This window comes from Tenrec ecaudatus, chromosome 2 (genome assembly GCF_050624435.1).
Source record: "Tenrec ecaudatus isolate mTenEca1 chromosome 2, mTenEca1.hap1, whole genome shotgun sequence".
NCBI classification, from domain to species: Eukaryota; Metazoa; Chordata; class Mammalia; order Afrosoricida; family Tenrecidae; genus Tenrec; species Tenrec ecaudatus.
In genome coordinates this window covers 59,058,373-59,072,418 of record NC_134531.1, presented here as the reverse complement: position 1 = coordinate 59,072,418, position 14,046 = coordinate 59,058,373, and the positions used below count along the sequence as shown (strand labels likewise).

Sequence of the window (14,046 nt, the reverse complement as noted above, 5' to 3'; positions counted from 1 at the left end):
CCGTCGCATGCCCCATAAAAAGCGTTCACAAGGTCGAGCGCACCACACCAGCAACTAGCACCTGTGGGATTAAGGATTTAAAGCCTCGTGCTTGAGTCTAAACTAGACAGCCAATCAAGACTGCGGACTCAGAATCGCGATGTCTTTCGGGATCTGTAGTTTTCCGAGTATTTCCTGTCCGCCAGTTCGTGACTACAACTCCCGGCAGCCACTGGGCCTCGTGCCTGGGGGCGGAGCTTAGGACGAGCGTCGGGGCGGGCGTTCGCCCTCGTGTCCGGGAGTGTGGCAGGCGGCGGCGCTGGGAGGCACTTGTGGTCCAGTGTCTCGGGTCCCGCGCTTTCGTTCGGGGCTGTGAGGTCGCTCTCTGCCGAGATGCCCAAAGTCAAGTCGGGCGCGAGCGGCCGGCGCCGCGAGCGGCAGGAACAGCGCCGGGAGCTGAAGCGCGCCGGAGGTGCGGGTCGCCGGGAGGGGACGGGGCTGAGCCGCGTGCCTCACGGAAACCCGAGCTGGTGCTGGAGGCCTGCGGAGCGCGCGCCGCCGCAGGCCCTGACCGCCCCTCCGGCCTCGGGAGCTGAAGGGACGGACTTCGCGCAGCAGCCTGCCGGCTTCGCCCAGAGCGTGACGTTCGCGGCGCCTCGCCCCATCCGGCTTTCTCCTCGGCGGCCTAACGTCTAATCTAGTTGGAAAACTAAAGTTCTGCTTTCCCCCCGCAGGACTCATGTTCAACAAGGGGATTGGGCAACACATTTTGAAAAATCCTCTCATTGTTAACAGCATTATCGACAAGGTGGGTGAAAGGGAGGGTTCCCTGGTGAGAGTTGAGTTAGAGATTTTGTTCTGAGGAATCCCGAGGTTCGTGGATACCCCCAAACCTAACCCCGCCCACTGCTGTGTTTGTCATTCTGACCCCAGGTCCCCAGGCCCCGGAGAGAACGATCCTGTAGGTTTCCAGGGCTCTGGTGTGGATCAAACCGCTGACCTTTTGCTTGCAGCCAAGCACTTTAACCACTGTTTCACCAGGGTTGCTGATATTCAGTATACATGAGCTACAAGCATTTGTTGAATTAACTGAATAATTGCGTAATGTTACGTGCTGTCTGCGGCATGGTGTGCTTCACTCCGTAAACTCCGGCTTCTTTCTGGGCCTTTTTGTAGACTCCACTTCCCCATCAGGGTGAGATCACAGGTTGTCGTCACCACTTCAATGATCACTGGCTGTTTCTGTTTGCTTCAGAGCCTAAACTTGTGCATAAACTTCACATTAGGAAGTCTTTTCTCCCAGAAAATTTATACGCTGTAATCCATGCCACATACAAATTATTTGGAATATTTCTTCTCTTTGGGTCACTGGTGACCAGGCGCTAGGACATGAAAAAAATAAGTGGTATAGGGGGTTCCCATGCTCAACCACGGCCAAGATCTAGGCCCAGGACCTCTGTAGCAAGGAAGAGATGCAGACCAGCTGGAGGCTGAGGTGGAGCTGTCCCCGCTGCACATTGCCAGAGTGATAAGGTGGTATACACAGTTAATGTTGTCTTCAAGCCCATTGTCCGAGGTCTCACTGTCATCAGCCAGATTCAGGAGGAGACAGATCCGAAGTTCTACAAAGGCAAGAAAGATACCCAGATCTCCGGACCATGAAAATTCAAGCCGTGCACGAGTCCCTGATGACCAAGAAACGGCAGCGGAAGGAGAATCGTACCCTCTGGAAATTTGCAGGGACGGCAGGAGCATCCAGCATCCATAAAAATGCAAACTGGCTGGAAGAAGAAAGAAATATAAGTGGTAGTCTCCTGATTTAGTGCCATTTGCAAAATGAGGATTGGCTTTGCTGTTGAAACTTACACATGGATTCTTTGACCATTTCTTAATGAAGTTATGGACCCAGAGTACTGCAGTTGTGTACATACATGAGTTTCTGTATAAATCCTGAAACCTACACTTACACACTGCGATTTGTGAACTTCTGATGTAGCACTCTGATTGTCAGGCAGGGTCATAGTACCCAGCCCTTTCCCTTTTGAACATTCATGAGATGAGCAGAGTAAGAAAACGTTGAGTCCTTTCCAAGGGAGAAAGTAGAACGGCTGGCGATCCCAGAAAGAGCTGCTGTACCTGCTCTCCTGACTCTTGAAGTGGAGGCACGAGGTGTTAGATTTCCACTTGCCCCTAATGTTAATGGGGGTAGTTTTGTGAAACAAACATGAAGTCTACAAATGTAGACATTTCCTGAAGGCTTCTGAGCAGAGCTGTCCTGGGTATATGAATTAAACTACATGTTCGGATGTGCCATGACAGCTCATGTTGTGCTTGCTTTTAGGCTGCCTTGAGACCGACTGATGTCGTCCTGGAAGTTGGACCTGGAACTGGCAACATGACTGTAAAGTTGCTAGAAAAGGCAAAAAAGGTAAAATAGGTTTTTAACCTTTTGGTAGCAGAAATGACTTGTAAGTTCAGCTGGTCTACACACATTAATATGTTTCAATGAGCTGTTCTTTTTAATCTCTTAAACTTAATTGTAAAATTGGGGAAGGTTTACAGAGCAGATCAATTTTCCCTTCACCAGTTCATACCCATTTTGTTTCCTGTCATCCATTGTAATTACCACTATGTAATGTTACTTATACCACTTCCTTGTGTTTCCAATTTCCATCCCTCCTTTCCTAACCCTTTGAACTTTGTTCTTGGATAAATGCCCCTTTGCTCACAAATGGTTGATTATTTTGAGGAATGTGTAGCTCCCTACTGTTAATATTCCCCTTCTCGCCCATGCCATCGAGTCAGTACTGGCTCACAGGACAGGGTAGAATTGCCTCTGAGTTTCTGAGACTGTAGAAAGCCTGTTCCTTCTTCAAGGGGGCAAGATGGTGATTTTAAACTACTGACCTTGCAGTTAACAGCCTAACATGTAACCACTACACACAGCTTTTAAGATCCCAGTTGCTACGTACTAAAAAGATTTAGATCAATGCCTTTCTGGGCTATGTTAAATTAGTTGATTTTGGTGTGCCTTGATACCATACTCCTGAGCCCCAGGCCCCTTGATTCGTTCCTTTAAGGTGTTATGTTTAAGAAATGTCATCACCTTGCTCCTGATGTGCTTCACTGTGTTCATGGGTATGTTTGCAACAAGGTAAGTACATATGTAGAAGTACCCTTTTTCAAATTCATGGGTGAAGTCTTGTTTTTTCTCCCACACACTGCTCAATCTTACTGTCTTAATAGTAACTCTTGATCTCTTGCTAAAGACTTAGATAGAATGGGATATATACTACTCAGGAAAAGAGAAGCCACATTCGTTATTTCAGTACAGGGCATTTAATATAGGAAATTGATGGTATGGCTGTTAGAGAGTCCCCCCTCACCCCCCTCCCCCAAATAAAAACAAAACACAACAGCAAACAAACCAAATAAGCACAAAGCAGCTACCACCTGTAGGCCTGGGAGAACAGATGGAGAAGACTGAGGAACCTGGAGAAGTAGAGCTGAGGTCTCTGAGATTGGGGTGGTGCTGGCACCCCGTTTGCTTATTGGGTAACCCAGTTTCCCATGCAGGAGAACCATTTTCCATTGTTAAGCCCCCTAGTGGAATCAGGCAGTGCACTTTGAAGGATTTATTTGAATACAGTGGAAATTGGGGTTCTGGGGAACAGGGTTAGTAAAAGCCAAACAGTTGAGGAGTGGAAAGAAGTGTGTGAACAGAGGCTAGTGAGAGCATGAGCTCTGAATAGGGGCTGCTCAGGAGAATTCAGCCCCTCTCAGAATTTCTGTCAAGCACAGAGCAGTCATTAGACATTGGCAGATCCCAACCTGAGGGCAAAGGCTCAGGGATTGTATCGCCCTCTAGAGTTCAGCACAGATGATGGAGTCTAGTGACTGCTGGAAGGCGCACAGGTGAACAGCACAGTGTATGGAAAAGGCATCCTCCTGCCATAATGAGTTATCTGTTGGGCTGATAACTTCCCACAAGGGGAAGTTCTACCCTGTTTTGTAGAGCCTGAGTCGAATTGACTTGATAGCTCTGAGTTAAGTTTTATCTAAGCTGCAGGTATAGTAAACCAGTAAAACCTCAGCCAGTTAATGTCACCATAACATCCCACTTTCAGCCATTTCGTATCCCTTCTCATTTACTTGAGAAGTTATCTTTGGCCTGTATTATGTATTTCAGTACATGAGAGAAGTGATACACTCATTCTAATACCAGTTGACATGTTCTTATGAGTCAGTGTAACAAAATGGACTCCCCAGATACACAGTAGCAGATTGACATGTTCTGTTGAGTTACAAAGCATGGGGCCAGATAAAATAGGATTCTCTTGATGGATAGAATTCTCATATAATCAGGTTGTCTCATTTGGGGTGTAAGTGGGGGTGGTTTTTGATTGTTTGAACTAGTAGAGTAGGGTAGAATAGAATATTGGTGGAATTAGGAAAAGTTTAAATCGTGAGAATACTAGTATAAAAATATATTTCATAATTTATATTATCCCCATTGTTATAAAAATATGTGCAACACGTTTACCAGTTTAAAGATGCTTTCTTTTTAAAATTTCAGGTAGTTGCCTGTGAACTTGACCCCAGGCTAGTAGCTGAGCTTCACAAAAGAGTGCAGGGCACGTAAGTATGCGTCACAGAACAGAATCAATGTGCATTTCAATCTCTTCAAACAATGTTCTTTGGTGATTTCTCTTGTTATTCCCAGTCCCATGGCCAGCAAACTTCAAGTCCTGGTGGGGGATGTGTTGAAAGCAGATTTACCATTCTTTGATGCCTGTGTGGCCAATTTGCCTTATCAGGTAGGTATGTCCTCGTGTTGTTAGGAACACCATTCTTCAATGTTCCTCTGGCATGCCTTTCTCAGGAAAGAGCTAGTTCATTCTCTACTTCTCTTACAGATATCGTCTCCTTTTGTCTTCAAGCTGTTGCTGCACAGGCCTTTCTTTAGGTATGTGACAAAAGACCGAAGTCACTGCAAGATCTCAGAAAGATGAACAGATCGGGCTGTCTTCCCATCAGTTTGTCTCCCTCTTTCTCTCCCCTTCCTGCTTTTCCCTGACAGAATCACTTGGGAGAGATGGTGTCTGAGTGCTGCACCCAAAGCCAGACACCCTGCATTTATTTGTTGGTCAGGCCTTTTTATTATCTTTGTCTGGACAGTCGCAGTGGCCCTGGTGGTACAGTGGGTTATCCCCTGGGCTGCTAACGTAACCTCAAGAGCAGCAGTTGGAAACCACCAGCTACCCTGTGGAAGAAGGATGAGGTTTCCTACTGCTGTACAGTGACAGCCTTGGAAACCCACAGGGGCAGTTCTGCCTGTCCTACAGGGTCACCATGAGTCAGAATCTTGATGGTGGTGATTGCGTAGTCTATCCTGGGAGTTTCCAACTGGCAGTCAACTCCCCCTTGTTTTGGTGGCTGTCACTGAGTCACTTCAGACCCATGGTGACACCGTGTATGCAGAGTAAGAGCTGTCTAGGCTGTGACCCTTTAGAAACACAACTATTTTGAAGCACCTTTGGGCAGGTTCACACTGTCAACCTTATGGCTAGTAGTTGTGCTTAATCTATTGTGCTCCCCAGGGACTAAAAAGCCCCTTATAGTCCCCAAATCAATTTGAGTCATTAAAAAAAAGACCCATAATTAATCAAGAGGGCTGTGTACATAGTACATGTGATTGTTTCATAAAATGCCTGTTTCCATTCTGTTAATGCATTCATACACAGGTATTGGTGATTGAATTGCAGTGTCACATACATCTCGTAGCGACTCATTGTCTAAACATTTGGAAAGTCTTAAGTTCTGCTTTGAAAATTTTCTGTTTAGGAGAGTCTTCAGAAAGCCTCCCCAATTGCCTACTAAATACATATTCGCCTCCCTTAATCTGCTAAGTCGGGGGACCACTGCATGGCAGCGCCTGTCACTCCAGCCTTAGCCCTTCTGTGAGGAAGTTTTTGTGCATGTCCCCCGTGGGTGCGATTCTGCCGCCGAGTTCATGTTGTTTGGTTTTGTTTCCTCAGAAGTACTCATCTGACCATTGAAGTCTTGCATTTGCTGACTTTCTTTGGGTTACGAGTGCAGTCACTGTAAAACCAGCCAGCGGCCTCGCTTTGTGCTTAGGCAGGCCGGGGCTGACGGTGCGCTGCATTCTAACCTACTGGATGAATTACCATTAACCACAGAATTGCTTTGATTCCTTTCTTTCCCATGAAAACTCTTTGATGTTAAAAAACATTTATAGTGGGCAGTGACCATCTTCCTCTTTTTTAAATAGATGTGCTATACTCATGTTTCAAAGGGAATTTGCACTCCGGCTGGTTGCAAAACCTGGAGATAAGCTATACTGCAGACTCTCTATCAATACACAGCTGTTAGCACGTGTAGACCATCTAATGAAAGTAAGTGTTTTATTTATTGTTGAAATAATCAAGCTTAACCCATCCTTGACCATTTGGCCATACCTTTGAGAGAGCATGCCTCTTTGATTTACCAACTTAATTTGACTTTGAAGATTTAAACATTTTTTTAATTTATAGGTTGGAAAAAATAACTTCAGACCACCCCCCAAGGTAGAATCTAGTGTCGTAAGGATAGAACCTAAGAATCCGCCACCGCCTATCAATTTCCAGGTGAGGTTAAAGGCTCAGGTCATTGAATATATTGAGAATGTGTATCTACAGCAGAAAACTACTGAGAACACCTATATTTTTGAAATAATGTGGCATGTAGAATAATTGGAAGCAAGGTACTCTTGTCCTAAAGACCATAAACAGAAAAGCTTTCAATGAGCAAATATTAGAATGCAGTTGCATTTTGCCCATAAATAGTTAGGGAAAACATTAATCTACTTGAGTATTACTTTTGGAATACAAAATAAAACAAAAGTAGTATGTTAATGTTGTAGGTAGAACTCTCAAATAAAAAAATTTTTTTGGTGTTCATACAGATTATTAAGAAAGGCAGTTCCCATGATGTAAATAAAATCGTAGTCCAATAATTTTAGTTAAAAAAATAACCGATGGTAAATGAGTGGCATTGGTAAGTACGCAACTTTCAGTCATGTCTGCTTTGAATCACGTTGATTTTGAAAACCAAGCCAAAGCCATTGCCATCAAATCAGTTCTGACTCAGTGACATCGTAGGGCAGAGAACTGCCAATATCCACAGCTGCAATCTTCACTGAAGCAGGCTGCCACTTCTTTCTCCCGTGAAGTAGCTGGGGGTCTTAACCTGCTGGCCTTTAGGCCAGCCACCTACCACTTCAATCATGGTGCTGCTAGTGTTTTCTGAAAACGCTCCTTAGGCTTAAATAAATATCATCTTGTGTTTTGCTGAGATGTGGAGATATCTTTTCCTTTTTTAAAAAAAGACATACATTTAAGTATACCACTTAAGTGTGTATCTTAGATTTGCACAGGTGTGCTAGCCAGACCTAAAGAGAAAACATTTTAATCACTCTAGAAGGTTCTTTTCGTTTTATATATTGAAAGGGACCATAATACCTAGCAAGAAGAAAAGTGTTATATTTTGTAAGAAAAGACCCATCGTCTATTTCAGGAATGGGATGGTCTTGTAAGAATCACCTTCGTTAGGAAAAACAAGACGCTGTCTGCTGCATTTAAGTAAGTATTTCCTTACCAATCACTCCTCCAGAAATGACTAAGGGCTGGAATTTCAGCTTCTTCAGATATTTTAAAGACAATGCTTTAGAGCAGTGGTTCTCAACCTCCTCATGCCGTGACCCTTTATTAAAGTTCCTCATGTTGTGGTGACCCCATCCATAAAATTATTTTTGTTGCTACTTCATAACTCTAATTTTGTCACTGTTTTGAATCATATTGTAAATATATGCAAGATATATTTGTTACAAATTGAACATAGAGCATAGTGATTCATCACAAAAACAGTATGTAATTATATATTGTGAAATATCTATTTCTAATTACAAATAAATGAAATTTTGTCTTGAAGCATGGTGTAGCATGGGTAATAGTCTTTACACTGGGTACTCGTATGTGGGTGGATCTGCAATGTGGGTGGACCCTCCTGGAAACGCATGGATAGAGGAGCGGTATTTCGGTTCCTAAGACCATCAGAAATGTGCTTTCTGATGGTCTTAGGCAACCTCTGTCAAAGGGTCATTTGACCCTCAAAGGGGCCTCGACCCACAGGTTGAGAACCGCTGCTTTATAGTTTCTCTGAGATGTTAAATAGGGCTTTACTTTTTGTGTTTTTTTTTCATCATGGAAATAAATCCCCCTAATTCCCCAGTATGGAGCACAGAATGACTGCTGCACTTCGTGGAAAGGGCCTTCATCTGCAGTCGTTACTGAGAATCATAGTGATGGAGTCGCTTTCTGTTGCAGGTCAAGTGCGGTGCAGCAGCTGCTGGAGAAAAACTACAGAATCCACTGTTCAATCCATAACACTGTAAGTAGAAAGTGTTTCTTCAGTTTCGTTTGTCTTTTAACTGTCGCTGTTTTTTGATCTGTCATTACAAGATTTGCATATTCCCTAAATATTCCACAGAAACTTTTATTATTCCACCCTCTTAAACTAGAGTTTAGCTGAAAATCAGATTCAGCTTAGGTCTATGTAGTTTGCTTAGGGCATAAAATTATGTTCCCATTACCCGTTCTCTGAATTGTGACAATGTGTTCTTAGTTCTATTGTGTTGCTCACAGATTGACAGGTTAGCTTCTTTGGCACCTTTTCACTGCAATCGCGTCGGTGCTGACACATAGTGACCCTATAGGACAGGGCAGAACTGCCCCTGTGGGTTTCCAAGACGGTGACTATCGGGAGTAAAGCCCCATCTTTCTCCCTCAGAGCACCTGGTGGTGTCAAACTGCTGACCTTGCCGATAGCCCAACGTAGAACCACTAGGGGGGAAAAATGGCTTGTGCTTGACTAATGAGAAAAATTGGTGGTTGGAACCCACCTAGTGGCTCTCCACAAGGTTGCAGAGCACGACTAGTCTGTAAGCAGAAGGAATTCACTGGGCAGCAGTGGCTATTTGTTCTAAGCCCAGGAACTGAAATATAGTTCAAAAACAGGCTGACTAGCAGATTTGTTTAGAGCTTCCTGCACCTTTGACTTAGACTTCACCTTTAAACAGTGTGTGAGCATGCACACATATAAACCTCACATAGAGGGACTTTGTGATGATCCCTAGTTCCTCATTCCACCTTTGCAGACGGTATATGCACATTCCCATTGAATTTTTAAAAAGGGACGAGGTCCTGTGTGGTTAAAGCATTGCCATCCTTTTTTCTCTTTTATAGGCAGTCATTTAAATATCTGCCTAAGTAGGAAAATAACTGGATCAAACAAAGTGTTCTGATGAAAAATGTGAATTAGGTAGAAAACATACATTCTCAAGGATTGGAGAAGCCATGACGTAGTTAGCAAGATGAAATTTGTGGCTGAGAAATTAGTTATTTTGAAAGGAATAACAACTGCTTTCTAGTTTCTAGTGGTTTTTTTTTAAGCAATGAAGCAAGCCTTAAATTATTTTGGGTCTTGAAGAAGAAAATGGGTATTTTAGGTTAACTCATCCAAGGTCTTTTTCATACAATGATAAAGATTAAGCAGTTAACTAATTAGAGATCAACTCTTAGAAATGTGCAGAGTTCCCAAATTTGTCATTATTAAAAGTGACTATCAGGGAGGGGAAAAAAAAAGAGGACCTGATGCAAGGGGCTTAAGTGGAGAGCAAATGCCTTGAGAATGACTGGGGCAGGGAATGTATGGATGTGCTTTATACAATTGATGTATGTATATATATGGTTTGTGGTAAGAGTTATATGAGTCCCTAATGAAATGTAAAAGAAGAAAAGAGAAAAAAAAAGAAAAAACAGCATGCCTCACACACCTTACTCACCTGACTTCACTCCATGCAACTTCTTTTTGTTTCCGAGAATGGAGAGGGACATGAAAGGACAGCGATTTGGCAAGTACAAGAGGTGAAGAAAAAAATGAGGAGGTGCTATCAGCCATCAAAACAGATGAGCTTGAAAATGTTTTTAAGAATGAAATAGAAGATTTGACAAATGTATTAAATGTAATGGAGAGTACTTTGAAAGTGATAAGGTTGTTTTGTAAAATTAAACACATAACTTTGGGGGGGAAAAAAGTGACTATCATGGATTACTGCACTAAAAAAAAAAAAGAGCCAGGGTGATTTCATTAAAGATATGTTGTTCATTTATTCTGATCTTATATTAATAGATAATACCAGAAGATTTCAGCATAGCAGATAAAATACAGCAAGTCCTAACCAACACAGGTTTCAGTGACAAACGGGCCCGTTCCATGGACATAGATGACTTCATTAGGTAATTACATTTCTTCACCATGACACTTCAGATTAAGAGATTGATAGGCTTCTAAGTGGTATAAGGTGCTACCGGGGCTATTGCATAGCACTTCCATAGCATGGAGTAGTATTTGGTATAGAAGACGAAAGCCAGTGAGCTGCAGCAGGATAAACTTTTAAGGAACAGTCAAAGCCAGAAGAGAGCCTGTGTGTTAATGTGTGGTGTGTCCTTTCCTTCTTCTACCCCCCTGCAATCTTAAGTTTTGTCTTGTCAGTGTAGTTTTTCAAAGTAAAGTGACGATGGCCACTTCCTTAGCTAGAATTGGATCAGATTCCTGTTTTCTGAGTTGGAAATAGCTACTAAATAGAGAAGTCATTTAAAGCATGTAGTTTGCCGACTAGGATCAGAAAAGTACATAGGTAGCCACAGAAAGACGTGTGTAAAATATTTAATCTGAACTGTTAGTTGAGAGGGGAATGGGAATACAAGATTCACCTGCCTTCGGCTGTTCAGTGACCATGTTGAAGTGGAAGCGTGCAACGAAGGAAATGTAAGATCGAGTCAAGTTCACTGTAATTTTCAGGGTATGGGTAGACACACCAACATAGGTGCTTCTAGTCATAGGTGCTTTTGAATGTACTTAGAAAGTAAGGTTTCTTTAGTGACTCGTGTCAGGAGGGCACGCTTCATGGATTGGTTGATGTGGTCATGATTTTGAATTCCTGGTTTAGGAACTATACACTGGCCTGCGCTGCATATTAGCCTCTGAATACCATCCCATTTGGCTTTTTTTCAGATTGCTACATGGATTCAATGCCGAAGGCATCCATTTTTCTTAGGTTTCTGAAAAGCTGAACTTTGCAAGGTCAAGAAAAATTGAACTGCATATATATTTTTAATAGTTTAAGGTGAACTATGTTTTGTATCACTGAAACTGCATTTGCATGACTGATTTTTAATCTGTTTCCGCCATTTATTCCTCTGGAGTTGTGCATGCACGATGCAGTGGTTACTGAGCCCCATGGAAGATGAGTGTGCACACCCACCAACTGTTCCATGGAGAAGGCGGTGGCAGTAAGTGCGCCCCATCCAGCTGGATAGCCTTGGAGACCCTCCAGGGCAGTTCCATTCTGACTGAGTGTCACAGTTGACTTTGACACTGCTAGGTTCTGTCTTGATACTGAGATTTCATTACATGTCATTCATGAGTCTCTTTGAGCTGTTCAAATCATCAGTGTAATCCTAAGTGCTATTAATGCCCCTTAATAAAATAATTATAGTATCTGATTATATAATAAAATTAAAATATATTTATTGATCATTTGATTTTCTATGTACCTAGCTCATTGGAGGAAAATTTCCAAGTTAATTTAGCAAAAGTTTACGGAATAAACCCAAAAGGAAAGATAGCTTGTATGCTTAAACAGATTTTGGGGGAAACATGGACTTAAACCATGAAATAACTATTCTTACCGTAAATTAAAATGATTCATGTTCTTACAGAGAAATAGTACCTTTCAAGTTGTAGAAAGTACTAACGAATATAATACATAACAAAAAATTAAAGTCTACTGTGGATTTTAAAAGTTCCTTTGTACCACATCTCTGTAATTCCAATCATAGCAAGATTTTAATATTCAATTCTCCCTTCCCTATCTGCAAAATGGAAGGTCCGGGTTATATTCAACCTGCAAGATCATCTGGTACTAATTTTTAAGATACTTTCAGTACTATACCAGATGAGCCAGTCACCAATACAAGCAAGCACGGCTGTTTATCGAGAAGACCTTCCAAAGATAGTACCAACCTGACCCAAATAATAAAGCTAACCTGTTGTGCTTTTAAAGTGAGCAAGTTCTCTCTATTGTTCTTTTGAGGTTGGCTAGTCCGAGAGCTTTTTTACCAGCCTCTGCAATGACTGTAGTACCATTCTCCGTTTGTTCTTGTCGAAATAAATATAAATGGAACATGTTTCAGCTACAAAACCTGAGTCCCTTCCAAAACAAATGTGATTGTATCGAAGTAAATTGTCATTCTGTAGATTTATTAATAAGCACATTGTGAAACATCTACATTTGCTTTAGATTCCATGTTTACAGAGAAGGAGCTTTTCACCACGGTGCTAGGGTTTCCCACAACCACCCTCAGTGAAGTAGAGAATCTGGCTCACGTGACTCTCCATTCATAGTCTCCCTCCCTTTGGGCTCCTAAGAATCAGCTAATAGTTCCCTAAAGTAAATCAAAACAAGGTATCCTTAGGTGTTTACTGGTTTGTTAATCTACTCCTGGACTCTATCCTGGGAACGGAGGGAAAACTCCCAGAGAGAAATAGAAATCTTTTAACAAAATATTTACATGAGAAGCGGCCAGTTTTTCTTCCCTGGAGTACCAATCTGTTAAAGTAAGTGCTGCCATTTACAAAGCAGCATAGAGCCTACACCAGTCCACCGGTGAGGATCTGGTGCTTCTCACCCAACAGGGTGGAGGCACCATGATACAGTAGGTACTGGGTGGAGCGTGAGTTGGTACATCTGCCTCTTTAAGGAGAAGTCAGCTGTTTAATTTTTAAGGTTGTTAGGTACTGTCTACACTTGCCTTAAACTAACAGTTCTATTGTGGACTATTTTCAATGTACATGTTCATGCAGCAAAGCCAATTTCCTTTAGCAATACGTTAAAAGGGTCTATTTCTTAGGTGCTAATGGACACTTCACCTGAAGTCATAGGATTGATAAGGATCAAATTGCACTATTAGTCTTTTAAATAATACCACACTGGAACACACACTGCATATATATGCATTACCCTAAGATAGAACGCCTCTTAGAATTTCATTACTTTTTATTATACACCAACTAGTTATATTTTCAGTTCTTTACAAACAAAAAGCTAAGAAAATTATAATCATGTTTTATGGTTTTAAAATTTATAGTTCCAGATTTCTTTACATGTAAGATGGAATGGTCCAGCAGCTATGTCCACTGTCACAGACTTTAGTTCCGTTCAATGATATGGCACATCCTGCAAAATTAACTAGTCACACACACAAAAAGTCTCAAATACAGTAAAAATGTACACACAATAAAGGTAATTTACAATGACAAAAAAGGAATGTAATTTATCTTGCATGTGCTTCCGAGATTTAGGGTCGAGAGCCTTCGTCAAGGCACAAAGCAGGAGGAGCACAGTCTTCTTAGTGGGCAAGGTATGTACAATCACTGGTGAGGGATTCATGCACGCAAAAGATTTAAAACCACTCAGTCTTGCTACAAAAATGGAACAGAGTTAAAAGGAAATGCTGTGACTTCTCCGTACTACCTATGGATCAAGTCCACAATCTTAATTTATCATAAAGAAAATAAAATTGGCAGGATCTTCAAAGTAAATCACTATTTGCGTAAATGGAAAGAAAATGCTTCACTAATCCCCGTTCCGGTTGTGCCTCCTGGATTAGAAGCTTTGTGTAGACAAAGAAGTGCTTCACAAAACTGAAATGTCATTCAGGCGAAGGACAAAACATTTTCCGTACACAATTAAAATCTCAAACTTTCAAATGGCCCCTACAGCTGAACCAATGTAGGTTAAAAGTAGTGAAGGTCTGGGATCCTGGAGCAGCAACGCCAATTTAAAGGGCACGGGGTCTCTTCGGATTGATTTGCTTGCTGGCCTGTTCTTCTTCTTGCAGGGCTGCGCGGAAAGATTTCACTTTATCTTTGGGGGGGGGGGGGGGG

General features: G+C 42.1%; 2 protein-coding genes across 4 annotated transcripts in view; one reads left to right on the top strand and one right to left on the bottom strand.

Moving 5' to 3' along the window:
• Positions 1-242: 242 nt before the first annotated feature.
• Positions 243-12,261, top strand: DIMT1 (DIM1 rRNA methyltransferase and ribosome maturation factor). 2 transcript variants are annotated; one of them, XM_075541074.1, is made up of 12 exons: positions 247-451; positions 714-787; positions 2,321-2,407; positions 4,556-4,617; positions 4,703-4,796; positions 4,896-4,945; positions 6,272-6,395; positions 6,534-6,626; positions 7,555-7,619; positions 8,364-8,427; positions 10,228-10,334; positions 11,113-12,261. In XM_075541074.1, the coding sequence occupies exons 1-12, from the start codon at positions 373-375 to the stop codon at positions 11,153-11,155; spliced, it is 942 nt and encodes a 313-aa protein (XP_075397189.1). In that variant the 5' UTR covers positions 247-372; the 3' UTR covers positions 11,156-12,261. The 2 variants fall into 2 exon arrangements, with proteins under 2 accessions (XP_075397190.1, XP_075397189.1); XM_075541075.1 differs by lacking the exons at positions 10,228-10,334; positions 11,113-12,261 and adding an exon at positions 9,918-10,193 and having other exon boundaries at positions 243-451.
• Positions 12,262-13,224: 963 nt separating this feature from the next.
• The window catches only part of KIF2A (kinesin family member 2A), a 70,222-nt gene continuing 69,400 nt past the window's right edge, over positions 13,225-14,046 (bottom strand). For both annotated transcript variants that reach the window (XM_075541072.1, XM_075541073.1), the window contains exon 20: positions 13,225-14,026. In XM_075541072.1, coding sequence (XP_075397187.1) covers positions 13,941-14,026 — 86 coding nt within the window. In that variant the 3' untranslated portion in view covers positions 13,225-13,940. The remainder of the gene's footprint in view (positions 14,027-14,046) is intronic.